At 41.2% G+C, this 27534-nt stretch overlaps 1 protein-coding gene, 1 non-coding gene and 1 pseudogene across 2 annotated transcripts; 1 reads left to right on the top strand and 2 right to left on the bottom strand.

The window, feature by feature from the left end:
- Positions 1-2625: 2625 nt before the first annotated feature.
- TRNAV-AAC (transfer RNA valine (anticodon AAC)) lies at positions 2626-2699 on the top strand. Its single transcript has one exon. It is a non-coding gene; the product is annotated as a tRNA-Val (tRNA).
- An 803-nt stretch (positions 2700-3502) lies between these two features.
- Positions 3503-12469, bottom strand: LOC105054128 (probable pectin methyltransferase QUA3; annotated as a pseudogene).
- Positions 12470-22885: 10416 nt separating this feature from the next.
- LOC105054129 (protein IQ-DOMAIN 22) lies at positions 22886-26202 on the bottom strand. The gene is made up of 4 exons (XM_010935569.4): positions 25551-26202; positions 24268-24462; positions 23943-24020; positions 22886-23869 (listed from the first exon to the last, which is right to left on the bottom strand). Exons 1-4 carry the CDS (start codon positions 26016-26018, stop codon positions 23114-23116), a joined length of 1497 nt encoding a protein of 498 aa, XP_010933871.1. The 5' UTR covers positions 26019-26202; the 3' UTR covers positions 22886-23113.
- Between the last annotated feature and the right edge of the window lie 1332 nt (positions 26203-27534).

Genomic DNA, 27534 nt, shown 5'->3' with positions numbered 1-27534 from the left:
GTTCTCATTCGGTTGAGTTCGGGGGTCCCCCCAGCGGAAAGGGAATCCCCAAGGAAGTGGAGAAGAAGCAAAGAAGAACTGATTCTTCCATCCATAGATTGACGATGGAAGACCAGTGATGAAGGAAAGACCCTTCTGAGGGTTGAAAAATCACCACCCTCGGGCTTTAGGGTGGGGTTGGAGAACAAAGAATGCTCGAAAGAGAAAAATACGAGGATTGGTCGGCAAAAGCCGACACAACAAGACAAAACTGACTATCAGCCAGACTGAGTTCGGCGCCAGTTGCGCCGGACAAAGTCCGTAATAGTCCAAAATATTTCGAACAAACTCCGAAACTGGAAAACGAAGACCGGCCTGGAGGTCCTTAACATAGAAAGCCACTTGGCCCGGGGGCGGGTTGTTAACCCGACCGTCGGCCCCAGGGGTGAACAGCCGAAACTGCTCCGGGATGCTGTACTGCTCCCGGTGTCGATCGACGTTGGATCCCGAAAGTGAAGAAACCTCCACCTCCGGGGTCGACCGAGAATCGTCGGTCGGGTTTTCCGACTGACTTCCTCGTGGGGATGTTCTGGCCATGACGCTAGAACCAAGGTCGAAGGATGAAGAAGAAAAAGAAGGAAGAAAATTTCAAGGAAGCAAAGAAAAAATGAGGAGACAAGACTTTCCAAGGAGGAAGGCGGGGACAACTACCTGAGACAAGAGGGACCACTCGACCAGAGTCTCGGCAACAGGGCTACGAAAAGTGGAGTTTTGGATGCAGGTGACCCTATATATATAGTGCCCCTCGACGGTCGGGATGAGAGCGCGCCCAACGAGGGTGTCTCAGATCGTGACATGTGGCGGCATCTGGGCCTTCCCTCAGTCCGACGATTCGACGCACCTACCCCAGATCAGGCCACGGCGCCTCCATCCGCCTGAACGGATTCGGCCAATGGCCCCCTGTCATGTGGCGAAAAAACTGTGGCGGTTTGCGTTCCTAAGAAGACGATGGAAACGACGATTTCTGTTCCCGATGGGACGTCTGACACCGATAGAACGTCTGACATCGATGGAATGTTTGACGCTGGACCGTTCATTGGTATGGTCGCCGGAGTCGAAGCATGATGCGACGGGTATCCACTTCTTTTGCCCGAAGCCGTCGCCCACGCGAAGATGCTGGCCAGCACGACATCCGACTCAGGAGTGGGGGGGCAACTGTTGGGACATACCGACCGACCCCTTTCACGTTGACTTATCCTTGGGCCTGTCTGACCGGCGTCCGACTCTACCGACCGCACCGACCGATGACTGCCGACACCGTCTGATCGAAGGTATGTCGGTCAGGCAGACCCGTTCCGTTTCCGACTAGCTGAACGGCGGAGCTCGACTCTACCGACTCCCGCCATGCGCCAGACCAGCCGACGGTGTCCCCAGATCTTCGCCCAACATCCCGCAACCAAATGTCGACGTACGGTCGGTCGGCTCCCCCAAACGTCGTACGATTACTGTGGGCCACTGTCCTGACAAGGTCGTACGGCGTAGCCATCCTGGGGCATTATCTTGCCAAGGACATAGATTACTCCCAGTGATTTGACAGCCCACGGCGATTTGACAATCCGCAGTGACTCTGACAGCCTCCGACGATTTGACAACTCTCCCAGTTGTTTGCGCCATTAATGGCGGCACCACGCCGCGCTCTACTATAAAACGGAGAAGGCAACAGTACTGCAGAGGTTCTTTTCGAAGCCCCTGGACTCACTCTCTCTCTAACTCTCTCTCTCTCTAACCCTCTCGTTGAGTCCCCCTGATTCTTTTCTACTATTGCCTAGTCTCTTCTCTGACTTGACCGTCGGAGGGTCCCCACCGGAGGCTTCTTCGGTCAGTGTGGACTTCTCTTGCAGGTGCTCGTTCCCGATGACCAGGCGACGAGGGGATTGACCGCAACACTTCCAATTCTGCAATCAAAAAAAAAATATATCACAGCCTTACCGATGTTAAGCTCATTGGCATATTTACCATTTCCAGGGGAACAGGTGATTCAGGTCCTCATTGAAGTGAAAGGTTTTCAAGATTCAAAGAAATAGATGACTGATTAGCTTAAGGAATGTTTGGTTGCCCGTAATGAGGCATCCAAACTTAGTCATGGCCTGCAGATGCCCACTTCAAGCATTTGGTTAGCACCAATTGGAGATGCAGCAGATTTCCATTTTGACCTAATTCAAAGAGGAGTGACCTGAAATGCCTTTACGGCTTAGGAAGCTCAAGTACTTCAGCGAAATGCCCTCGCTTAACTTACACCAAACCAAATGACCCTTGGACATCAACAAGATCGATGATTTTCATTTGGCCTGGTCTAAAGCCAACCAATACCCTAAACTTGATTATCTAATAACCACAAATGTAGTAAATGTCGAATATATTTTGAGTTTACAAGCTCCAGAGAGATCAAAAAGGATCTTTTTCTGGAGTGAGTGAAATGAGCGAAGTAGAGTGTAGTGCTAAGAGTAACTTGTATCTCAGGTTTTCAAATTTTTTTTAACAAAAAGGGAAACAAAAGAAAAAGAAGGTGATAACGTGCCCGACTTCTAATCAGGCCCAACCGTGCGCAACTTTAAAAGTGTTGCATCTGTGATCCCTCTCACAAATGGTGTCGTGGTGTAGTTGGTTATCACGTCAGTCTAACACACTGAAGGTCTCCGGTTCGAGTCCGGGCGACGCCATTTTAAATTTTTTATCCTTTTTTGAGCCGAAAGCATCCACCTTTTTTGAGCCAAAAGCATCCACCGAATCTGTAAATTGGTACGGAAGCGGACGACGCCATTTTAAATTTTTTATCCTTTTTTGAGCCAAAAGCTCCACCTTTTTAGAGCCAAAATCAGCCACCGAATCTGTAAATTAGTACAAAAGTAATTACGCTAACTCCCACCGTGTCCCAGATCACATTCCGTGAATCGAAAGGGGAAGCCGAAACAGTGGCCGAGAAGAGACGTTTGGACATTTCTGCATGGTTGAATTGAACATACGGTAGGATTCATGAATTACAACATCCATTTAAACATAACTCTACATCAACTAAATAACACCTAGCTCAAAACCTATGGAAAGAAAAAAAAAAAAAAATCTCCATAGACTTTTTCTTCCAGTGATTTAAAGGATAGAATTCGAACTAAATTTGAATAGACTCTTAAAAAATGTATGATAAATAATCTAAAAGATTCAATTTCTATAAGATTTTCAGTCTAATTTTGTAAAATTATCTAAACCGAGTTTAAGAAAAAGTAACACTATTCTTTCTCTTTTTATCAATTCAGTAATACTAATCTTGTGGACGTGCGTGCGTGCGTGTGTTGGGTTGGGGGCCGGCGGAAGGGGGGCTTGGTTGGTAAAATAACATTATGATTGGGTCTGGATGATCACTTTTAGAGGGAATTTTGAGGTGAAGGGAGAGATTTGTGCCTAATACTTATTTTCCACGACACCCCAGAAGAAATTAATTTTCCTGTATTGATGTTTTGAGTACAGATTCAGAGAAAACCAACAATTCAAATCTGCCTCACAAAACACACTGCTTAAAATTCATAAAACTGGTTTGCTTCAGCAAAAAGCTAAGTGCAATAATCAGAAAACACGATATCCTTGTTATGGGATTTGAAAAATGAAAAACAAAAATAAGATGGGCCCTCGCATAGTGGTAAAGAGCTTCCACGTTACAACTTTTCAGACCACCCGGACCCTGACAAGCATAAATCACGACCCTAATATAAAAAATTTACATGGAACTTGAAGTTAATATTTGGTTCTTTTCTTACACTTTCAAGCATATAATAATAATAATAATAATTGAACTAATTGCATTGTTTTAGTTGGCATTACAGCCAGAGAAGACCTGCCCCTAACCCAAGCCTCGCGTGTCAAAAAATTGAAAAAGAGAAGCTATCAATGTAATGTGTCAATAGGAGGCTGACGGCAACTTCCAAAAGGTCTTGGTTGCTACAAGAATCTTCTCTCCACCACGTGTTTCTGGCTCGCTCTCATGCACCCGGGGTGTCCATCGTATTGCATGAGCAATACGTGCCACCTTGTCAATGACTTCTGGTGAGTCTCGTATCACAGTTGTCCCTTCTGGACGTAACATGCGATCCATCTCTAACATCCAATCGAGAAGGTGACACCTGCAACAAAAATAAAAGGAGGATTGGAAGATATCCATCCCAGTTAGGTAACATGGGATGCCGATCAGAAAACAGAAATCATTGTAGTGCTCTGAAGTTTCTTTTCTAGAGGCTTGCTGAAACCTAGACCCACAATGGTCTATTGTTCCATAATTCTAGGAATCTCAATCCTGAAAACACTAATACTGAGTATGATGCAGTTCACTCAACCGTAATTGCATACTGTGTAAGAATAAATAAAAAGGGAAAAAATGGGCAACCCTGCAGGCAATTTATTGCTCTTCCTTGTTACTCTGCATGATCAGACATTGATTGACATGTAAGAACTCCACAACGAACTTAAATGCCATATTAAATATGAGTTTCCCAGATGTCACCATTTCAGTTCAAAACTACCAAACTGAAAACCCTATGAGATTCAGCTACCTCGTGACTATGGCAGCTATAGATGATAATTCATAATAAACAGAGAAAACAAACAATCACTAACGTTCTTAGGAGGGGAGGTTTAGTTGGCAGGAATCAGGTTTATGGGGTGGCAATGGTTAAATTTGCCGACTGACTCTTTGTAGTGTCAACTAATGAATGCTCGGGAAGAGTTCATCTTGAAAAATCTAGCATAAGCAAAATGGCAGTATATACAACAGCTATTCCAAGGTAAAAATGTTCCACATACCTGCTCTTGCCAGAAGTCGGGTCTCTTATCAAGGAATTGATTCCTGCTACATGAATGAGATCGTATGTCCGAGGATATGTAGAGAAAGCCTCACACCTAGCACCATCAAACAAACACCCTTAAGCATCTAGATTTGGTAGCCCAATAATGCTATATCCATTGCCAAAAGATATATGAATAACAGGAAAACAAAAATAAAGGACATTTGGATGCAATACAAGATACTGATAAGTATCATGCCACATAAATTTCAAAATTTTTAACGTGCTTCCACAAATCCAAGTTCATTAATTAATATCAGTGTCATAATACATAAACTCCTTGATGTTAATGGAAGAAAATATTAATCATGATAATATAACGAGGAGTTAGTAATTCTGTATGTTTAATTGTTTTTACATCGAAGGTGGACAGAATCACACAGTATCTTAATCTTAACCCTACAAACCCAATCCCATTTAAACAGCATTTCCTTCAAGGATCAAAATATGATTAACAAAGAGTATAACGATACCTATAAGGACTAGCCTCAACTTGATGCCAAAACCCTCAGAAATGGAAATAGGTTCATAGCCTAAGCATCTTGGAGAAAATAGGAGCTTACCTTAAAACCTAAAAGGCCAATTAGCAGGTGGAGACCCACCGTTTTGGTTCCACAGTTTAAGTCAGTGAAATCAGGGAACAACCCTCTAGAGTTATACTGGACTTTGGAGGAGTTAAGACAGGCAAGATAGATAAGTTCAATATAGAAGTGGAACCACATTCATCTTTAAGGCTCATACTATCAAGCACAATGGAATGCAGGAGTATGGAAATCTAAAAGCTTTACTTCTGAAAGAAAAGTATAATAAATACAAATTGTCTTTAACATGTGCATAATTTGGACATGAAAAGTCCAACCCACAACACTGATTGAGCCATACAAGAGAGTTCCAAAATTTGTCAAGAAATGAAAACCCAGCCCAGAAGTCTCATTCCACAAGAAACTCCAGGAGAAAACAACTTTAATCAACAACTATGCCTGCTTTCACTCTGTGGTTACAAGAAGTAAATAACCAGAAAGCAACATTACAAAAATCTATGAAATTATTTTATAAAGCATTTAGTTCCTTTCAAGTCAAAGTGTCATCAAATCACATTAAGTATTGCATCATCTATGTGACTGTCCTGGATATGTGTTTGAATTGGTTAATTAACACTCACCAAATCTTTGCTTCTATAGTGTCATCCATAAGAACAAACCTGAGCAACCTTCCAAAACCTTCCCACCAGCCTCTTATTGCCTAAGAAAAGGATATGGTATTAAATTTCTGCTGTTTGCTTGCAAAATTACGAAGTAATTACTGCCTTTCACTCTTCTCCTCTTTAAATCATCCTAGTAATTCTCTTGCACAATACCATCTGGTGAGGACCTAAACTTTGAAAAGTTGCTTTCCTTTTTTCCTTTTGAGCGTAATGGTGATTTCGTCACCACTATTTGATTAAGTAACGCTTCTTCATTAAGATACTGAAAAGGTAGAAGGAGGAAAACAACTGGGAATAAAGTACTGGCAGCATATATCAGGCTCCTTACCACTTTCCGTCTAACAAAAACACCCCTCACCCTCAAATAATTCACCATATCACCACAAATGCACAGCAGAAGCCAAGAAAAGCTAAATAAGACTACTGACCATCAAGGAAAGCTACAAATAAAAACAAATATGGCTATTGTCACCTGATCTTTGGAGTCTCCATCAGACTCTGCCATTCTAGGGTCACAAGCGGCTAGAACATAGTATGAGACAACTGCCTTGCCCTCTTCTTCAGTGCCCCCCTTGGCCATGGATCCATAATGAAGAAGGCAGATATTGCCTTACTAAGAAAATTCAGGCATTTCTCTCCCATTACGCTACCAAAGCAACTGCTGCAACCAAGGTACAGCGAACCAATACTTGAGGGGTTACCAGCCAGTGACTGTTTGGCATAGTATGAGTCAGTACCACGCCATTAGTACCAACATAGAGAGAGCTAGAGAGAGGGGGAGAGAGAGAGAGAGAAAACAAGGGAGAGACAGAGAGGGAGGAAGCAAGAGAGGGAAGACAGGAGGGAGAGAAGGAGGAGGGGGGGGGGGAGAGAGAGAGAGAGAGATCGAAAGCCTTTGTTATCGGGGGCGGGGGCTCGAAAGAGAGAGAGGGCTTGAAACCCCAATCCTAACCATGTGCGTGTGTGTGTGTGTGTGAGAGAGAGAGAGAGAGAGAGAAGGGAGGGAGAAGAAGAGGGACATGTACCTTTCACACTGGTAAGGGCAGGGGGGAAGTTCTCTATCAGTTCAGTTTGGTACGCCTTAAACTGGATGGTTCTTGACGGTATGATGAACCTTAGTTGCAACCACAGTGGTGTAGTTGCAGTCTAACTCTTGGCCTAGGCTACCATCCTCTCCCACCATAGTCCAAAGAGACCTGATAGACCCTAGAGCATCCGTCACCTTGAAGAGGTGCTTGATTGGGAGATACAAAGGTTAAATACAGAAAAAGTAGAGAAATAAATGTTCTCCAGTCTCATCCACTACCTTGCATAAAATATTTACTTAGCCATTCCCCTACCTCCACTTGTGGTGGCTACCAAATATTCTCCCATTCCACAGTGTTTACCTACCAGACATATAAGCCCATCATCATTAATGAAGCAGTAAAATCTGCAGACAGAATACTCTGCTTCTACTATCAAGCCTCAAAACAGATTACGTGGTATGGGGATGAAGGTTGGGGCTAATAAGAGAGCATCTCCAACAGTTAAGTTCATCTTCATTCAAAATCTTGCTAAATTTGAGCGTCTAACATCATCAACTTCAGAAGCATAGATCTGATAAGATATCGAGGAATCAGAATTTCTTGCTATTTAGTAAAACGATGGGAAGGCCGCAGCTAAGGTTAATGTCCACAACCACCAATCAATTCAGAGATGCCTACCAACATTTCTTTCGGGACACACATTTGAAAGCAGCTCCAACTTTCATAACCCTCCTCCAAAATGGGGAAATCCAATGATTAACTAACAAGCCAGGTACAGCCACTTCTCTGTTCTTCTTTTCTTTCCCTACACAAGGATTAGATCTCACTAAAAGACTAAGATTATGATGGTTAGCCTGCTAACATGTGCAGTGTCCTGCTGCCCACCATATTACCTACAAGAACTACTATGTTCTCACATTAGGCCACTCATATTCAATCAATATTCTATCTATTCAACATATTAACTTCTTTACCTTTAATAACCCCCAAAACTATCCTCTTATAGTTGATATAAGTTATAATCCATATTATCAACATATATTCCGAATATGTACATATACAAATTTAATAACAACAAAAGCTCATAACCTCTAAATCCTACTCGATCCTGGGCATTATTTTTCCCATTATATCAAGAGTACACATTGCTCATGAGTTGCCCCATGCTCATGAGTTGCCCCATGCAAGTCAGCTACCTTCTTTTAAATACAGCATCTGTTGGTGGCACATCTCCCATCAGTATTGCCTACTTGGATATCAGTAACATCAAATCCTATTTCCCTATGGCATTACCTTGCCATCCTTTGCCAGTCCTAATAGTTACACTTAACTTTATAAACTCAGATCCACTGCACCTTTGACGCTCTCAGTCATTGCATTCCACCGCTATTCTACGAAGTTAGCCTCTTAGATTACATTTCACTATTGAGGTGTTCATGCCAGTGCACTGACAACTGCAGCTTAAGGACCTTTGTCTCAATAGAACTATGATTTCCATTGTTATGACTCAGGGTTCGTTTGGTTCATGGGAAAAAAATTCTCTCCGTGGAATATTTTTCCTGAGAACTTGATTCCTCAGAATATGATGCTTGAGAAAGTGGCTTTGGCATGTTTGGCTGATCATGGGAAGGTGGCATATTCTAGAGTGCCATATGTTTGGTTGAGCATCTATTTTCTTACAACAACTGTGCAAAATACTGATTATATCCTTAATAAAGAAAAAGACCTAACTCCATTCTACTCATGGCTTCAAAGATACTTTGGGGGAAAAAAGTATTTCAATTCTCTTCCTATGGGAAAGCCAAAAACATATGTCTCACATGGATTTTTCTTTCCCATAAAACATGAAAAGTTTATTTCCATTGGAATGCCATTTTCCAATCTCTCAACCAAACAAGAAGGGTTCCTTCATTTTCTTGGTGACCACACTTCATCCATCCTATTCCTGTCCACCAAACAAGTCCTCAATGACACTGCTTCTTCCAGTGAAACTCAGCCACTCCATTTTAACCAAATAATTGTCATTCCATCTTCCAATGTCATCTTGGAAAGCTTGTAGTTTTACCATGTCATTAATGTTATACCACCATCACTTTGACCCAGGAGTTATTTTAGTACATTTTTCTTTTGCTCCAACCCCTCCTTCATGATCATTTTGTCCGTCGTGAACATCTAATCTAGCAGCAAACTAAATTCCTTGTTCCAATTTCAACTAAAGCCATTCAATGTCTCTATAAGAATACTTTCAGCTTCTTGTTTCATTTATAAAAAAAGTTTTAATAGGTTCCTTTAGTCAGAGCCATATTAGCTCTGCAGGTGTGCCACTTTTTCTTGGCATCCTTGAAATTTTCTGGACAAAGAAACCAATCACTTGTCCACCGGTATAGCAGGCTAGCTATTTGAAGGCAACAATGGAAAGTGAATATAAGAATAACCAACTGTTATATGAAGTGCTTGGGCCTTGGTGTCTCTTGATAATTTTGTAAATATTTTCTCTGACCAGGGAAAGAGCTGAAAAATTTTATTTATAGATTGATTGAGGAAATATAGGAGTCAATCATATTCAGAGTGGTTTTAAGTGTTTCTAACTTTCTACACATGTGGCTACATGGAATATGAATTGTTACCAAAGTTTTGATTAGTAGCTGTCTTTCTTCCATGGAAATTAAAATGTAACAAAGACCTTCTTAACCTATTTCTTTGATTTTCCTTTTACTTCATAAAGAAATGTCTAAACCAAAACATTGTTATCATGAAAATAAACAAGGATGCAAGCTACAAAACTGAGAAGATACACTTGTCTATCCTTAGAACTACACAGGAAGAAACCACCTAGCCACAAGAAAAGCACTGATTGCTTACATAGTGCAATTTGCAAAATCATAGTTTAGCAGCAAACATGCAAAAACTGATATATGCAACGTGTCAAAAGTTCCTCATATCCACAACAAAAAAAAAGGCAAATGAATGCAACAAAAGCTTACCCATCATGATAGGCTCCAATAAGACCTCCGTCATAAATTATGCCTAGGGTTAATGGCTTTCGAGCAGAAATGACATTCATAACCCAGACTGGGTCAGAATTTAGTGCTGCTGCAAAGCCTCCAAAAAATGCATTCATGTCCATAACATTGCGCATATGTGGCTTCTCTAGCTTCAATCCAAGCGATATCTTGTAATATGCAACTCTTCTAACCCAGCGCCTTGTGTCAGCTTCAAACACATCAAACTCATTCTTAATGAATGAGACCCTTGCAGTTGGTTTGGAGAGTTGATATGGCCACTTAGGAATGGACTCAACAGCTATTTCTCCCGCAAGGGAGGGTCTACTGACACACTTTTTCAACTTGAAGTACCTGGAAAACAAAATCCTAGTTCTAACTTTGAAGCATGAAGTCGAATGCAGAAAAAGATCTTTTTTTTTTTTTTTTTGATTTTGTCCTAATAGAGTGATACACAGGAAAGAAGTTGCACAGTTTACCATGCATCACTAGGATCATCAGTATCACTACATAGCTCAAGGAGAAATTCATTTTGGTTTGGGAGACAAGAAGCCCCAGAAGGCTTCTTCCAGATGGCAGTGTTACCATCTACTGTGATAAGTTCATAACACAAGGCACGTGCCATACCCTGGAGATCACCCCATTCCTTGTCCTGACCAGTCCATTGCACTGGCGGACCAGATATAACCAGAAATCCTCCCAGTCGAAGTAAACGATCCACTTCAATAAGATACGTTCCATCTGTACCCCATTTATCAGATACATACAGATAAAAAGCAATTAGTGAATGCAGATGCAGGTGACACAAGTAAAAGCACATGAAGAAAAGAGCACTGACTATATGCAGTAAAGGGGATCAAACACCGAGAACAATGAACCAGGTCAAATAAATATGCTGGACAAGGAAGACGATGAGTGCCCAGCATGGCAACAAATGCAGGTATTCCCCTTTCTAAAGCAAATTGTATTTGAGCTTTATGTGAGTCCCTTGGAGCAAAAGAAAGTGTCAAGATATTTTCTTTAAGCAAAAATCCCCCAAAGCTGGCAACCTTCATGGAGGGATGAATTGTGCATCAAAATGATTTCAAAATGAAGGGGAAAAAAAAGCACTGAAAGAAACTAAAAACTGCAACACTGATTGACCTCTTACCCCACATCCCATATCCAAAGCCGTCCTTAGAAGACCACTACTTAGAGGGATAAACTATCCAAGCTTTGCAATATATTGTTCAGCTCCATCAGGAACATTGTGCCACCACCTGGGAAGATAAAATATGAGCCTTCTTTTTCATCCAGCCCTGATGACCTTTTCTTTCCGCAGTTTTACCATATGGCATGTTGTCATGCCAAATCTGCATGCGGATATAGAAAAGATATATGAAAATTTAGCATGTGAAAGACCAAGTTTTAACATAATATATGTCGAGCTCAATCAAAAAAAAGCCCCTTTTTATAGTTTTTTTAACTGAAAATGCATAATGTCATATAACGAGATCTGGAACTGTGCAGATGCAAATTTCATATCACTACAAATATTGAGTGATTCCGACGACTCCATACACGTAATTACTCAACTAGAGATACATGAATTACTGAGAGCGAAACTAAAGCATTCAGCCAATAGTTGAGTCATTCCCATGGAGATCGAAGTCAAGACCCAGAAAGACAAAAGTTAACCACAAAGGGGGATACCTTGTGAAGACTCTCGGGCCAGGGGACGGGGATGCGGTAGCTTTGGGGCAGGGGGATGAGGCAGAGCAGGGACTCCTCGGGCGGGGCACAGTGGCGCTCGCGGTAGAAGTTCATGTGGCGGCTGAGCTGGCTGGTGTGGTGGGGATGGGATCCTCGCAGGGCCTGTGGTCGACCTCCTCGGCGAGGCAGGCGTCGACGATGGCAGCGGGCGCCGGATCCCGTGGCCTCCGCGGTCGAGGGGGCCGTCGAGGAGGGCGACGAGACGTTCGCGCAGGCGGGGGTCGGAGGGGAAAGAGCGGGCGAGGACGCGGCGGCCGGAGGTGGCGAGGGTGTCGCCGAGGGAGGTGAAGACGAGGACGAAGAAGACCAGTACGGCGTCGAAGAAGGAGGCGGAGACGAGGTCGAGGAGGGTCCACTGCCGCCCCGGGCTGCGCCTCGACGGCGGGAGGTTCACGTGCTCCATGAAACCTCCACGTCCCCGGATCGGACCAAGAGAGATCTCGGATCCCAAACATCGAGGGAGAACAGGTAACGGATTTTGGAAACTTTCCTTCTTGTTCCTTCTTTGCAGCGAGAGTGAGGAAGAGAAGGATGGGGAGGTTTTTAAGAGCCGCAGTGGAGAGGGTGAAGGGGAACGAGATCTGATACATATCACTCGAACATTAGAATCAGATTTCCTCCAGCCGGGTTGCCTCTTTTATCGGACATATATCCAGTAATTATTTCTTTGTATTTTAAATTATTTTTATAAATAAACAGAAAAGAAAAATCTTTCATGAGTGATTTTATTGGTTCTTTTTCCCGCCATCTATGTTTCTTTTTGTGTAATTATATGATGCTTGTACCAAGAAAAAGCACTTTGCATCAAGCATGATGCATGAAAGGAGGAAATTAGTGCAATTCATAGAATTGTGATGATTCACATGAGATTTTTAGATATAAAGCACCAATAGGATTTCCGGTCTAATTATCCAGATGCACTAGAGATATTTTTGCGATAGGAGAATGGATATACGGCAAAGAAAGCGAAAATAAGAAATGCCGTGGATAGAAATAATAGTTTAGTAAACACAAAAAAATTGGTTAATGATGGCATGATAAATCAATTGGAGTGACAATTTTAACCGACTCATCGAGTATCTGATCCGATCCAATCCAAATGAAATAGATTTTTTCAATTTGATTAGAATCTGAAATGGATGCGAGTTTTTGAAATAATATCCAAAGTGAATTCGGATCGGATATGGATAATGGAATGTCTCGATCCAAATCTGATTCGATATAATTTTAATATACATCATTCTTTCAAAATTATAATAATTTTATATTATTTATATATATTCAATCTGATCTGATTATCTCTTTTTATTTATCAACTTGATTTGATCCGCATGTCTATTTAACTTGACCTGAGATGAGTATGGAATTTTTACTTATGGGATAGGTGTGAAACAGGCTGACCCAACCCATATCTGACCCTCATTGCCGTCCCTACAAACCAAGCCACTTATAGTAGCAATAAATGATTAGTTTTAAGATAATAGGCTTCTTGAATATTTGAGGATTGTGAAGATAAGTTACATGCATATGTACACGCATATGCATATATATATATATATATATATATATATATATATATATATATATATATATATATATATATATATATATATATATATATATATATATATATAATCCTAATAGCTTATAAAAAATCATATTTATGAGCACAAACAACTTTTTTGTCAAAGGTTAAGCAGACAATGAATGACCACAATGCCCAAGAATCAAATTGTTGCAATCTATGAGAATAGGTATTCTATTTTGGTGGCCTTTTATATTTCAATTATGCATGTCATGGCCAATGAAAAGTTTTATGGAAATAGTTGTTGTTATATCATAATGGTTTTGAGGCATCTCTTTATGCTAAAAGATGATTATTAAAAAAATTTATTAATATAATAATTTTATAACAAAAATAATAGTAATTGTTGAAATCCCGATTGTCCCTTGGATCAACTAATATTTTTTAAATCTTCGGAGCAGTAATCATTAGTTAGGTTTTGCTACGGTGCTCCAAAAATATTTTAATCTTTTTATTTTTTATTTATTTTTTATTATTAGATTAAATATAGATCATATAGATTTCAACCAAATGAAGGATGATGCGCATAGTTGGTCTGATAAATATTTCAAAAATTAAAATTATTTCAGCATTGTAAAATTTTTTTTTTATCTTGGCTGCCACCTCGGAAGGTAGAGAAGTTGGAAGAGATGACGGCAGAGGCAGAGAATCTAACGGACGGAGGTGCATCGGGGCCGTCGTGAGCGAAGGGCCGAGCATCGATGGGTGGAGGATCCATCGAGAGTGATGGAGGCACCATGGGCAAGGGAATGGGGCACGATGGCGGAGCCGTACGGGCTGGAGAGCACTGGTTAGGAGGAGAAGAGGGGGCACGACACGAGCAGAGAAGCGTGGTCATGGCACAAGCATGCGGGGCCAAGAGGCGGGGCCATGGGGCACGAGCGCCGATGGATGGGTGCGATGGGAGAGAGGAGAGGGAAGACCACATAGAAGGTGGGGGGGGGAGGGGTGTTGTGGGAGAGTGGGTGGCTGTGGCAGAGAAGAAAAGAAAGAAGACAGGGGAGGGCCACAAGCAAGGAGGCGGCACAGTTAGGGGAGAAAGGGGGGGTCGGCGGCACGAGCATCGGTTGGGGGGAGTACTGCAGCACGAGTAGGCAAGCGGCATTGTTGGGGGGGGAGGATGGGGTGGGGGAGCTGCTGCGGCACGACCAAAGAAGCAGCACCAATCGGGGGCAGGGGGTGCGGATGCGGCAAGAGCAAGAGAGGTGGGGCACAAGTGCGGGAGAGACACCGAGAGGGAAGTGGGGGAAGCGGTGCAAGGGGTGGGGCAGATGAAAGAGGAGAAAAAAAATAAAATATCTAAGATATCTTTTATAATAAAATATTATAAAGAAGTATCCTAGTAATTTTTTTTTTTAATTCAATGCTTTATGCAGCTAGCACTATAATTTTTCCATTATTATTACTGATAATAATGGCTATAATTATCAACAGCTTATTGTCAAATAAAATAAATTCAGATTAAATTGGACGATTGTAACAAGAGATAGTGAAGGGCCAATTAGTTGAAAATAGCAGCATTATTTAAATATTAATCTATGGAGGCATATCACACAAATAAAAATTCAATCTATTATTTATTTTCAACTCCTGTGAAATTATTTCTTTCTAATATTGTAACTATGTTACCGATTCCTTTCACTTTAAGTATTACTCTAAAAATCAGGGAAACTCCTCCGAGAGGAGGTAACCAGTCTCAAATGGTGCACAAAAACTACCAATCCGTTACCTATGAATTTTACCCACACCAGCCGAGAAAGTCAAAGTCACCAGCAAGATTACATGTGAAAACAGCCAGGCTTTGCCGTATATCTTATTCGGGGTAAACTGGGATGCATACCGACAGGTAATAAAAATATTAGAGTAAATTATAATGATCTACTTTGAGATGATTATAAATTTTCATTCAAAATTTTAAAAATATATATTTTATTAAATTTTTACTATATTTATGACACATAACCCACTATTAATATATTTTTATTAAATAAAAAATATATTTAGTTAGTCATTAAAAAAATATTTTTTATTTTTTAATTTGTAAAAAATAAAAATTAAAATAATTATTCTATATGCAAAGCAAAAATTTTTTGCTTTTCAATTTTTTTCATTTTTATATATTTAAAATATCAAATTAAAAAATAAAAAGCTTGAATTTTTCTTCCATCTCCTTCTCCTTCTCTTTCTGAATTCTTCTCTCTTATTGAGCTCTTCACCTGCCGTCTCCAAATATTACTTTTTGCTTTATAGCAACATAGTTATCAAACATATTTATTTTATTTTTTTATTTTTACTCAATAATAAAAATAAAAAAAATATAAAAAATATTTTTTTAAAAATTAAAAATAAAAAAATACAACCAAATGCATCCTAAACTAATGATTTTACTAACACCATCACTATCTAACTTATTTAAATTTTAAAATATCTTATATTTTTTATTTTTTAAATTTTTATTTTTTATATTTGATCAGAAAGTTATTTGTATATTTTTAAAATATCAGATAAAATAATATAATTATCACAAACCTCGAGAAAGACCAGAATAATTTACTCAAAATATTAAAACCGACCCTTGGCACTTGAAGCCAGGAAATGACTCGGAAGCTGTCCAGATGGGAGGTTAAATCCAACATGATCCCGGCCTAGTCCATATTGGCTTCTAGCCCACATATTGGGCCCGAGCCCAAACCATGTATGGATTTGGGATCCAAACACACAAACCATGGCCCTGGATTGAAATTGTTGAGTAAAGATGCATTACCATCCACTCCCCAGCCCACTTGCATTCTCTAGCTAGCCTTAAAATGGTTGGACCAGCTACAACTTAACCTTGAGTTTGTCCAAATAGTTGAGGAAAAAGTTTGTTGGACCCCAAAGCATCCATTTATAACTGGCTGTCTTCTGCATTAAAACAAAAAAAAAAAAAAAACAACACTATTTGCGTGCCTTCAAGGATTCAACTGTAGCTGGACAGAAGCACAAACATTTTGGTCTACCAATATATTCTCAATGTCAAAAGAAAAAAAAAAAAAAAAAAACGGGACCCTCTTGGTCACTTTTTTTTTATAAGAAAAAAAAAGTAATAAATTGCTTGACTTTGGTCACTTTCAAACATTTATGTGGTTGCCGTGTGCAGCATTCCTTGACTTTGGCTTCGAAGGAGTTATCCTCTGCTCGTTCGATAAATTGCAGGATAGGTGGGGATGGGAATTAATGATCTCAGCTATCATGTACCATATCATGTAGAATAACTTTATTCAAACTTAAATAAGAAAAACAAAAAGGCTATATTTGATACCTCTACCATTTTAGTGGGAGAAATTTTCTAAGACCGAACATTTCTTTGTTACCTTCTACGGTTGGGTACTTTAATTAAAAGTATGATTAATAATACTTTAATAGAATCATAATGCAATTAAAAAAAAAAAAGATAAATAAGTCTCAATAAATCTCTTGAGATAATTAGCAAATTAAATAAGAAGAAATTTAAGGATCATATTTTTATCTCTATCTCCAACAAGGAAAACGACAATCATCACACATTTTTGAATTTCTTCTATTTTTAAAAATATTACTTTCGATGTATCTTATCATAAGTAAGTATGGTACGTGCGGGTGGGATTTCGTGGATAAACAACTGGACTTTGGTCATGAAATTTTAATTCCTACCTCGAGTTTGTGCAGTTGAGGAAATTAATTTGGTGGTTGAGTCGGGCGTGGGGATGCAAACCTCCATACGTTATAACTGCGTCATTCGACCTCTGTTACTGGGTAATGATCAGAAATTCCGGTATGCGAACCTTCGTACTCTAATTAACCTTCATCTCCTGTTCCACCAAGCTGTCACAATGCTAGTATGCAATACATAACGACCATATGATAGTCCACAACTTCTACAGTAAGGTCAATTTTTCTTTTTTTTTTTTAATATATAAATAGAGGCTACAGTAAGCCAATATTGTCATCATTATCATCCATCGTTCATCAAGCCAGTTATTTTGATAAGGGAACGGATCTTCTACGATACTCAAAGAGTATTGTGCATGCTTCAGAGACATCATGAGTGACTGTGCGAATACTAAGAAAAGAGAAATGGACAAATTTCAAAAATATTTGAATAATTTAGATAAATATCACATGATCGTTCTTTTTTTGATGGATGTCTCAATATGTGCACAGCACCGTGCGGTATTTTTTGAGTATCATAGAGGATCCCATTTTTTTTGATAAATACATGATTATCAAATCTCATCGGCTTATAATCAGATTCTTCAGATGAAAGAATGATTCACCTTCATTCGTGACATCAATGGTTAGATCGCAAAATGGCTGCTTTGAAAACTTTGTAGACAGAAAGATCTTCCAGCTTTCTCATCTATCTGCATGGATTTTCAAGATAATTTTACAATATAATAGTTGATGTTGTGAAAAAAAAAAGGATTATTCTTCCGTGCAAAAGATACAATCCGAATCCTCGTAACTAGTTAGCTTTAGAAAATTTTATTCAACAATATTTTTTGATAAAAAAAAAAAATGATGACTAGTCCAATACAATGACTATTTTTCACCTTTTGTCATCATCAATTTGTATACGTTCTTTATCAATATCTTTTACAAATCAAGGAGTACTCTACGTATTTGCACAGAGTCATCAAATTTTATTCAAGAAATCTGTATATCCGAGAATTTACGTTCTCCACCAATATAGCTTCCACGGAAATAAGTCAGATTCCATACGATGGATACCAAAGTTTAGCTCATTTCGGGCACACTAATAGACAAGTGAGTCTAGTTGAACTTAGCTCTAGTTTCCTGGGTTAATTAGTGCTACGCACCCTTCTAAATTTCCCCCGTGTGTGGACCTTGTCAAGCTTGAGCTAGCCACAATAGCATGCTAAGCTCGCATGCCACATCCTGATCTCTTTTTTTTTTTTTGGTGCAAATCCTGATCTCTTTTCACATGCAAGCCATTGTACCAACTTTGGGACATTCCTCTGTCCACTTTGTTGCTCCTTATAATAGGTGCAGAAGACTAATCGTCATGGCTAATGGTTTGAACACATTTTACTTTATTCCATGTTCCATGTGAAGCCATCAAGATTAACCCGACCATTAAGAGATGGTAGGTGGAATTATTAATTCTGGGCTACTTGGTTAAAGAGGTCCAGTGACATCACTTGAACAATGAATTGACCCCCTTGCTACAAAGTTGGCCCACCTAATAATAAAGTAATATTAAGCTCGTTATTGGCTTCCTAACTCGGTGGTCCTGCATCTTAGCTTTCATATATAGGTTACATGGTCCAAACAAAAAGAATTCAAGCCCACGGCAACAACCTAAGTTTCAAATGTTAAAGTAGAAATAAATTAAAAGCAGCTTCCTTTCAAAAGTTTCATAGTTTATATGCCTCATATTTGTTCCCACTCTACTCAATGGGGTTTCTAAGCTTCCTCAGGGGATCATGTGCAACCAATCTCCTGCAAGCGCCGTAAAAGTGTAAAGTTTAGGCATTTTGTTTTTGCTGAGTTTGGTAGGACTTCGCCATCAGTTTATACTGTAAAGATACATTATAGTTTTATTCGACTAGTGCTCGGTGTGTGATCTAATAATAACAAATTTAAGCATGGAATCTTAACCTATATAGAGACAGAACGAGAGGTTAAAGAAACAATTATCAGGAATCTTATTATGTAATCATTGACCTAGGGATCTAAATATATAATAGGTAATTAAGGTATGATAAATTATATTATATATAGGTTGCAAGGTTCTGATCATTTATGCCCCTACTTCACCACCATTTTTTATTTTGTTTGAGGATAACGACTTGCATGCAATCCAAGGACAGCTTGCTAATTGCTATAAAATCCATAAGCAAGTTGAACCCCTTTTGTTAATCAATGAGTTTCAGATTGGCTTAGACGCAAGCAATTATTCTCAGGTCATCCTACTGAAACATTTTAATGAGACTCCGACATTATGTTTTCATCTGTGTATGAGGCATCATAAGTCGCTTTCCAAATTAACCATGACATCTTTTATTAGCAATGCCCACCCATGAATGGATAATATATACCACTCACCTAGGTTGTGAGTTTACAGTAGTGCATGCATGGATAGTTTGGTGCGGTATATATCCTTACGTGTAGCATAAGGCTTTTGAATTTCCTATACTTATGCTATCTATATAAATATATATCGAAGATGTTCATCAGATGTCGGTCGTATGAGATCTCATTATGACTAAAGAGAAACAAGCAGTTCAGCGTTTTGATAATCCAGCAGTGGATAAATTCTATTCCAAATATGTGAGACTCTTTGGCACCGGGAAAAGCCTCGTGTTTAATACTTAGCCAAATGCCTACACACCTTGCTCCTCTCTCTCTCTATCTCCCTTGAAATAGTTCTTCTATTCTCATTTGATTGAAGCTTTTTTTCCATCATAACTCTGGAATTCAAGTATTTTGTCTACGTCAAAAAAAAAAAAAAAGAAAAGAAGGAAAAAGAATAAAAGAGAGCCTTATTCTGGAAATAATGTAGTTATTCCAGTCCCTAAACCAATTATGAAACTTGTTTGGCAAAAATAAGATTTATTAAAATTTTATTCACAGTTCATTTTTAAACCCGGATGAAACGAAGAAGTAACATCTCATGGATGAAGCGCGTATGGAACAATGATGTGCTCACCAAAAAAAAATAAAGGAACAAAAAAAACTTCTGGAAGGTAGTACTGTGTCCTGCTTTAATTTAAAGCAAACTTCTCCCTTTTTCTTGGCTTATAATATGAGCATGGCAGCCATAAATACATTACATCGGCCTTTAGGCATGGAGGCAAAGGATCGGTCAGGAAGAAGAAAAGAGAATGGAGAAGAAGCCGCCCCAGCCTGTCCCTCTCTCGTTTATATCCAGCTAAAGCCTCCAGGGGCATGTTTGTTGGGCTCGTCGGGAAACGTGGCATCCACCGAAGAGGCGCATGTGGCTTGCTTTCCAACCTGGCAGCATGGAATCCAATCCCAGATACCCACCCAGGTGCCACCACGTGGCGTCCTGTCACCTGGGTAAACTCCTCCCACGTTGACAAACATGGGCCCACATGATATCCTGTAGAACCGAACTCTTCTCTCGCCAAAAAGATGAGAGATTATTCTATTTGAACCAAAGTTCCGTAGTAATATATATATATATATAAAATATTTTATAAAAGAGTATTGGGATGGTATCAATTCAGTTTTTTAAATAAATTTTGTTGTATCGTTTGAAAAAAAACATCTTTTTATATTAAATTATATTATTAATATATAATTAAAATATAAAAATATATAATAATTTTAAAAATTTAAATAAATATTATTTTATTATTTAAATATAATTTTTTTTAATTTAATAAAATTTAAAAAAATTATTTTTATATATCTGATCCGTATAATTTTGGCTAGTTATATAAAACATTTTGACCCTAAAAACTGAAGAGGGAGAGAGAGAGAAGGGGAGTGGGGGTGATATCATCACCCATCAAAATTTGCCATTTAAAATGTTATATTTGATCTTTGTACAACATGAGAATGGTAGGTACATTTTTGAGCAATACATTAGGTGTCAGGTCTCGTCGCTTCCAGTACCGCCCAGTTTACTAGCTTTGATAAAGACAAGATTTGAACACAGATCTCTGGTACTACAATCCTGTTAACCAGCAATATTCCAGCACCTCTGAAATTTTTGGTTGCAGCATGTAAAAACTTTATCATGAAACGTCTACATTGCTTGTGGAAGTCATTGTTCGTTTGGAGATTTTGCACCCAAGGAACATTGCTTTCTCTATTTACCAAAAAAAAGGAGAGGATTACATTCTTTCCATAACTAGTTTCTCTTGGAACATATTGTCTCGGGATTGCCAGCCAAGAATTAGTCGTCCAAAGCTTTATACAAATCTCACGCACCAGCCATCAACTGGAACTATGAAGAAAAGCATAATTTGTTAAAATGAAAAAAAGTTTTTTTGGTTGTTTATTGTTGTTGCTTCTGCGGCTACCTATCATTATTTTGTTCGTTTTCTCTACACTCATGTTTTAATATACACCATATTAGCCGATCGAGGCCCACAACACATACATGCATGTTTGTGGACGAGAGGCAACTCTGTAATCCGAGTCACCAGACCTCACTGTTGCCTGGATCCTATCTAATCATGTTATAGGATTGAACATTTTCAGTAAGTAGTATACAAACACCATGATGCTCTTCGCCAACATTGCATGGTTGCAGCTAGCACTATTTGTGGCTTAAATTTTTTGATGTGCGATCATATCTGCGTAACTACATAAATGAAGTAATTAGCTATAAACTCACTAAATTGCTTTTATATGAACTATAATTTCCACCCACCCACAAACAAAGCTCGTTGCCTTCAAATTAATAGCATACTCCTGAAATCACCGCTTGCCAATCAAAATACACCCCATTATTTGCATGATCAAACCATTAATTGAATTATTCAAAATAATCATAACATTAAATCACAAATCAAAAAATATAAAGTAAAAAATTAAAACTAACATCAACCACCTTTTTTTTTTTTTGGTGTGGGTGGGGTGGGGGGTCCCAACCACCAACTTCCATACGCATTAGTGCTAAGCTTGTCAGTGTTTTTACCCTCCAACAGTCACCAACAAGCGTCCAATCCTCATCCATGCCGACTCCAGGTGCCAGCCCAGCCTTGTGCGCGTTCTTTTACGGCAGGAGACGACGAATGCTGCCACTAGCAGTCCGGCACATATCCTATTCCTCCTCTTCCTTGCCTGGTCACCACGCAAAGTAGGACCAATCTGATGACGGACCCTACCATATCTCCCAACACAAACACGTCACGGTGTGATAAAAACAGTGGGGAGAATAGCGCAGGAACAGTTGAGATCAGCCGTCGGTTGGGTGATCCATGGTGGGGCCATAGGATCCTTGGATTTGGACACGATAGATTAGGTTCACTCGTTATGCAAGACCCAAACCGGAAGGACCCAAATACACCACAATAATAAGTGCAAGAAAACACCAAACTCCAGCGAAAACCGAGGCCACAGCATTCATTGTCCCTGGATGGTCGACCCAGAACCGTCGCAATGGCCGGCTCCCGCCTACCTACTCTCCTCTCCTCCCTCTCCACCGACAAAAACACCCCATTTCATCGGTCGTCACCCTTCTGTTTCCCAGTTCTCACCCATTCCCTTGTGTTCTTCTCCACGACACCTCCCTCTGAGCAACCCAATGTTCGATAAAACTCTAGCGGTTGTTGACCTTTCTCACCGAATAAGCTATAGAAAAGCTTAAATTTTATCCAATGGATGACACCCAACACTCTACTTAGCTTTAAAATAAGGGAGTTAGATTAGACCAATCAACCATTCAAACAAAGTCAAAAAAAAAAAAAAAAAAAAAGCACACACAAACGCACACCAAAAGTATGATATTCTGATTCCATTGCAAGATTCAAAAAGCAGAACATGACATTGTCGATGACTTGAGAGGCAAACATGACTAAAGACTGACTTGCGGATGGTGGAGGAGGAGGCAAAATGATATTGAAGGAACACAACTATAGGAGAGTACTCCATGTGACCCAAGAACACAAAGTACACAATCCTGCAGTAATTTTTTTTTGGGAGGTCGGTCAAGTTCATCACATTCTAATGGGCATCCCTAGTCTATCCAGCCGGCCGGAGCCTGGGTAGGCCTTGTTGGTGAACTTTGCATGCAGAGAAGATGACCTCTGGGCTGATGTCCCGGAATGGTGCTGCCCGAAACCCTGACCCGAGAGCCTCTTGATCGAGCCCGACTTCTCAAACTCGGGCCTCTGCTTCGGTGCGCTGTGAGACCGCACTTTTGCCCTTGATGACTCCGTGTTTGCCATGTAGTTCGGGTAATCCAAGTACCCGCTAAATAAGCTGCGAGAGCACTCGCTCTTCGAAGGAGTGAAGGACCCCCTCCTCGAGCTTCCAGGCCGAGATGTTGCTGAGTAAAACTGCGGGCTTTCGCCGAAATCCCCGGGTTCGGCGAGGTGGAACCTCAGGGGGCTGAGAGATTGCTGCATGTCGACAGAGGATGGACTGGGAATGGATAGTTGAGCAGTTGTGGAGTCCTTTGATGGTGAATCAGGCACAGCGGCAAAGCTGCGGCTATTCTGATCAGAGGCCAGGGTCGAGCATGAGGACTGGAGATTGTTGCCCCTCCTCTTGGGGTTAAATTGTGGCTTTCCCGGGTCTACCTCCAAGATTTTAGCACTCTTGTCATCATCCACTGCAGGCCCAGGTTTTGCAGCAGCTTCTCGGCTGTCCCAGTAACGCTCCTCCATCCACCGATCCAACCAGTTCCATCCAGAAGAGTGTGCTCTTTCTGAATCTACAGCATCAATACTGGCTGGCTTTGAAGAATTCCTCTGAACATAAAAACATCATGAGTTGGTAGGTGCGCAGCATTTCCAGGTTGCAAGAAATTGAACTGAGACGTACCTTGAGAGTGCAAGACCTATCGGATCTTGAACCACTTGGTCGAACATCTTGTTCATATTTCTCTGGTGTTGGAGGGCCCTAGCAGCACACAACTTTGTGTCAAGAAAAACCTCCAGTTACCAGCATCTTTTGTTCTCCGGACCCATATGATATGACAATATATAAAGAAACAACTATGGGTGATTTCTTTTACTTTAATCAATCAAAAGGCAGCATTTTGAATCATTTGATCAATATGCAATCTCATCAAAGATTTTCAAATAATGCAAAAGTATTTTAAGGCAAATTAAACGAGTGGTTTAAGACTACAAGAGAATGGACTTACAGCATGAGTGCGGGAGCCTCTGCCAGACCTGCACATCTCCAACCGGAGGACTCGGCACGCCCGGGTCCGGGCCTGGACTCTCACCAACGCCTGCATGCATCGCAGCGTCTCGGCCGCCTGCTTCCTCACAATGTTGCCCCTGACCAATGCCTGCAGCTTCACCAACCCCTTCAGCGCCTTCAACGCCCTCCTCGCCTTCAACACATCATTAAACCAGTTTACCAAACAACTGAATTATCGCTAAAACTTGTAGATTCCTTTCACGTGGGAACACTGGTCTAACCCACCACTTCCGAGTCCATAGGGGCAGCTAAGAAACCGACATCAAACCCCCCTAGTTTTACCTCTTGGTCCATCTTTCAGGTTGGAAGGAAAGAGAATAAATATTTCACAGCATGAAGAACCTAATGAAGTAACGATAAGAGAGAATAGAAGAGGTATCATCCAGTCCCAATTCGAGCTATTACTACCCCTAGCTGCTACTAAATAGGGAGACCGATCACCATCAACTTCCAAACTGTCCAATTAAATGAACCGTGTTGGAAGGAGCGGATTAATGCACTTAACTACCCTTCTCGGTTCTTCGAGTACCGCTCCCGGCCTGGTTTTTTTAATGAGAAAAGAAAGGGAAAAAAAGAATCTTTTCTATAGTAGGGAATTAATGAGAGTAAGAGGAGGCAAGAGAGCGGTAGGAGGTGGTGGTGCATTGAAGGAAAGACAGAAAGGCCGGGAGGACTCGCCATCGAAAGACAAGTAGGGAGGGAAAAAATTGGGCGGACTAGAGCTTTAGGTGGGGGGAGTATAGGCTGGGGAAAATGGCAACTTTGAGGTGACAGGCCCCATTAGAATCACGCAAACCAGCTCACTCCACCAAAGAGAATTCAGAACCTAATCCTTTAGCCATTGGAGGAAATTGCAAAGATTTTGTTTACGTGATCGATGTTTGCACTTTTAGAAAGATTAGATCTTGGGGACGGTGGAAGAACAGCTCATAACCCGACATAATTTCGTGATTTTACTGGTTTAAAAGCTAGAAAAACTGGAAATATATTAGGAACTAAACTAGACCAAGAAGAACACAAAATTGCTATGCTTCTAGCTTAAAAAAATGATTTCTTTTCCTTTAATTCTCCTTGTAGAAGAGAAACATCTTTAGAATGGCAGAAGTTTCGGATTAAATTCGCGGTTTTAAGTTTCCTTTTCTTGTCATCGGTTAAAACTGCTGCTTATTTAAGAGTAGTAAAGTAAGAGTATGAGGAGAGGGAGAGGAAAAGAAGATTTACCAGATAACCCCGGAATGCGGCCTGGATCTTAACCGCCGCCCACTGCTCCTGCTTCCCGGCGCCGGCGGCGAATCCGGCGACGCTCCGCCCGCTGCTCGTCAGACGCACCACCGCGGCCGCCGCCTGGGCGGCCGCCACGGCTGCTTCCGCCACCGCCGCGGTCGCTGCGGCGACCGCGATCGCCCGCTTGTTCTGCTCGTCCTCATCCACATCCACCCCCTCCGCCGGCGCGGTCGCCGCGTACGGCGGCGCCACCTCCCTATATGACCCCTTCCGCTCCTCCAGAACCGGCGCTGCCGCCTCCGCTCGCGGAGGCGGTGTCCCTCCCCCCCGCTGCTGCTGGTGGTGGCCCTTCTCCCGGAACGACTTGACGAAGCCCCATCTCTTCTTCTCCGCCCGGGGTTCTCCGCCGGAATCCGCTTTCTTGCCGCCAAAAAGTCCCCGGAACCAGCGCGCCGCCCTCCCCATTTCCTACCGCTCCTCTGGCCACGGTTTCCCGGCCCGCCACGGCACCCCCACTAAAAGGCCCATCCTCAAAAATCAATTCATTTTAGAAAACGCCAGACCAAAGAGCGGGAATTTAAATCAAAGAAAAAGAGAAGGTAAAAATGTGAACGGAGGGAGAGAGAAGGGATGAGGAAAGGAACGAGAGAGAGAGAGACCCAGGAGTCAGAGCGAAGGGTAGCTCCTGTGACTCTAGAGCGAGCGGACCTTATATATAATTTTTTATTATTATAGAAAAAATATTCGCAATTTTTAAAAGTAAGAGATCCCGTGTTCCGCCGGCATGAGATAAAGCTATCGTGATGCACAATTACAACTTTACCCCTATATATTTCATCTAAGGACCCAGTCCCAGTGATTTGCGCCACCTCTTTGCCTTCCTCCATACCTTCGCTGTCACGTCCGTACGAAGGACCACAGCTCCTTTCCTTTGGATTCACGGGACGGACATACGTGTTCAAGGTCAGTGAGGGACCTCAGCCGTCAGATTTTGATCGGAGGGGTGATGGAGCGATGTGGGTCCCGAGACCAGCTGGGTTTATGGATAGAAAAGGCCGTCGACATGCAGTACGGGTTCAACGCCTGGGTTCTCTTCTCGGAAAGTACACTTTGCCGTGGTAAGAAGAAAAGATAAAAGAGGGGCTCGGCGATCGGATGACCGACGACGTTTGATCGAACCATTGGAGGATTGGACGGCTGCGATGGACGTGAGATTAGCGGAGTGGGCCCCGCACGCCCCTGGCGCGAGACGGTGACAGGACGCCGGCGGTTGAAGAGGTTGGCAACCGGACTTTATCGGGGCGAGGCAGGCTTTCACCAGGCAGGCAAAAACAGAGCAACAGAACGGGAGATGATGAGATCCCCGCGCAACTATAAGGTTTGGGTTGTGTCCACAAGAAAATAACGTTTCGGGTCTTGGCGTGGTTGCTGCGATTAATCTATTTTCTTCTGTCATACATTACTGGAAAACAAAACTTTGCGTACCCAAGTGTGTAACCATGGAAATAAAATGACTCACGTATTCCCATGGGTGGCACGCAAAACGGAAATGAGCACGCATCCGAATATACGTTGGGGTACGCAAAGTACTAATTGGAAACATCTCGGTGGGTTATCTACGGGACTACGAAGAGCCTTATTAGAGTATTCTTGAGCAAATATGCTTCTCTTGAATCTCATAAATAGAAATAGAATCTAATGTGTGTGTGTGTGTATATATATATATATATATATATATATATATATAAAATTAAGATTTGACTCTTCGAGATTCAGTCCACAATGAGCCCACAGCAAGGTTCGCAGCGAAAAACAGAGTCCAACGAGACTAAGATCACCCCAAACAGAGCTCGGATGGAGGAAATACGAGCTTTTGAAGTCGGCACGAGATTCGAGGCGGCGAAGGATCGCCGGCGGCCGACGGAGTAGCCCAGGCGGGGCCAATGCACGGGATGCGCAACCCAAGCACGCGGCCCAAGCG

This window comes from Elaeis guineensis, chromosome 11 (assembly GCF_000442705.2).
Source record: "Elaeis guineensis isolate ETL-2024a chromosome 11, EG11, whole genome shotgun sequence".
NCBI lineage: Eukaryota > Viridiplantae > Streptophyta > Magnoliopsida > Arecales > Arecaceae > Elaeis > Elaeis guineensis.
This window is presented reverse-complemented; position numbering and strand designations above follow the sequence as displayed.

Bases quoted from the DNA above. Each gene is read 5' to 3' on its own strand.
- LOC105054129 (XM_010935569.4), bottom strand. From the start codon at position 26,018: ATGGGGAGGGCGGCGCGCTGGTTCCGGGGACTTTTTGGCGGCAAGAAA. The intron at 24,463-25,550 runs GTAAATCTTCTT...GATGTGTTGAAG, and splicing joins CCGCATTCCGGGGTTATCTG to GCGAGGAGGGCGTTGAAGGC. The intron at 24,021-24,267 runs GTAAGTCCATTC...GTGTGCTGCTAG, and splicing joins GAGGCTCCCGCACTCATGCT to GGCCCTCCAACACCAGAGAA.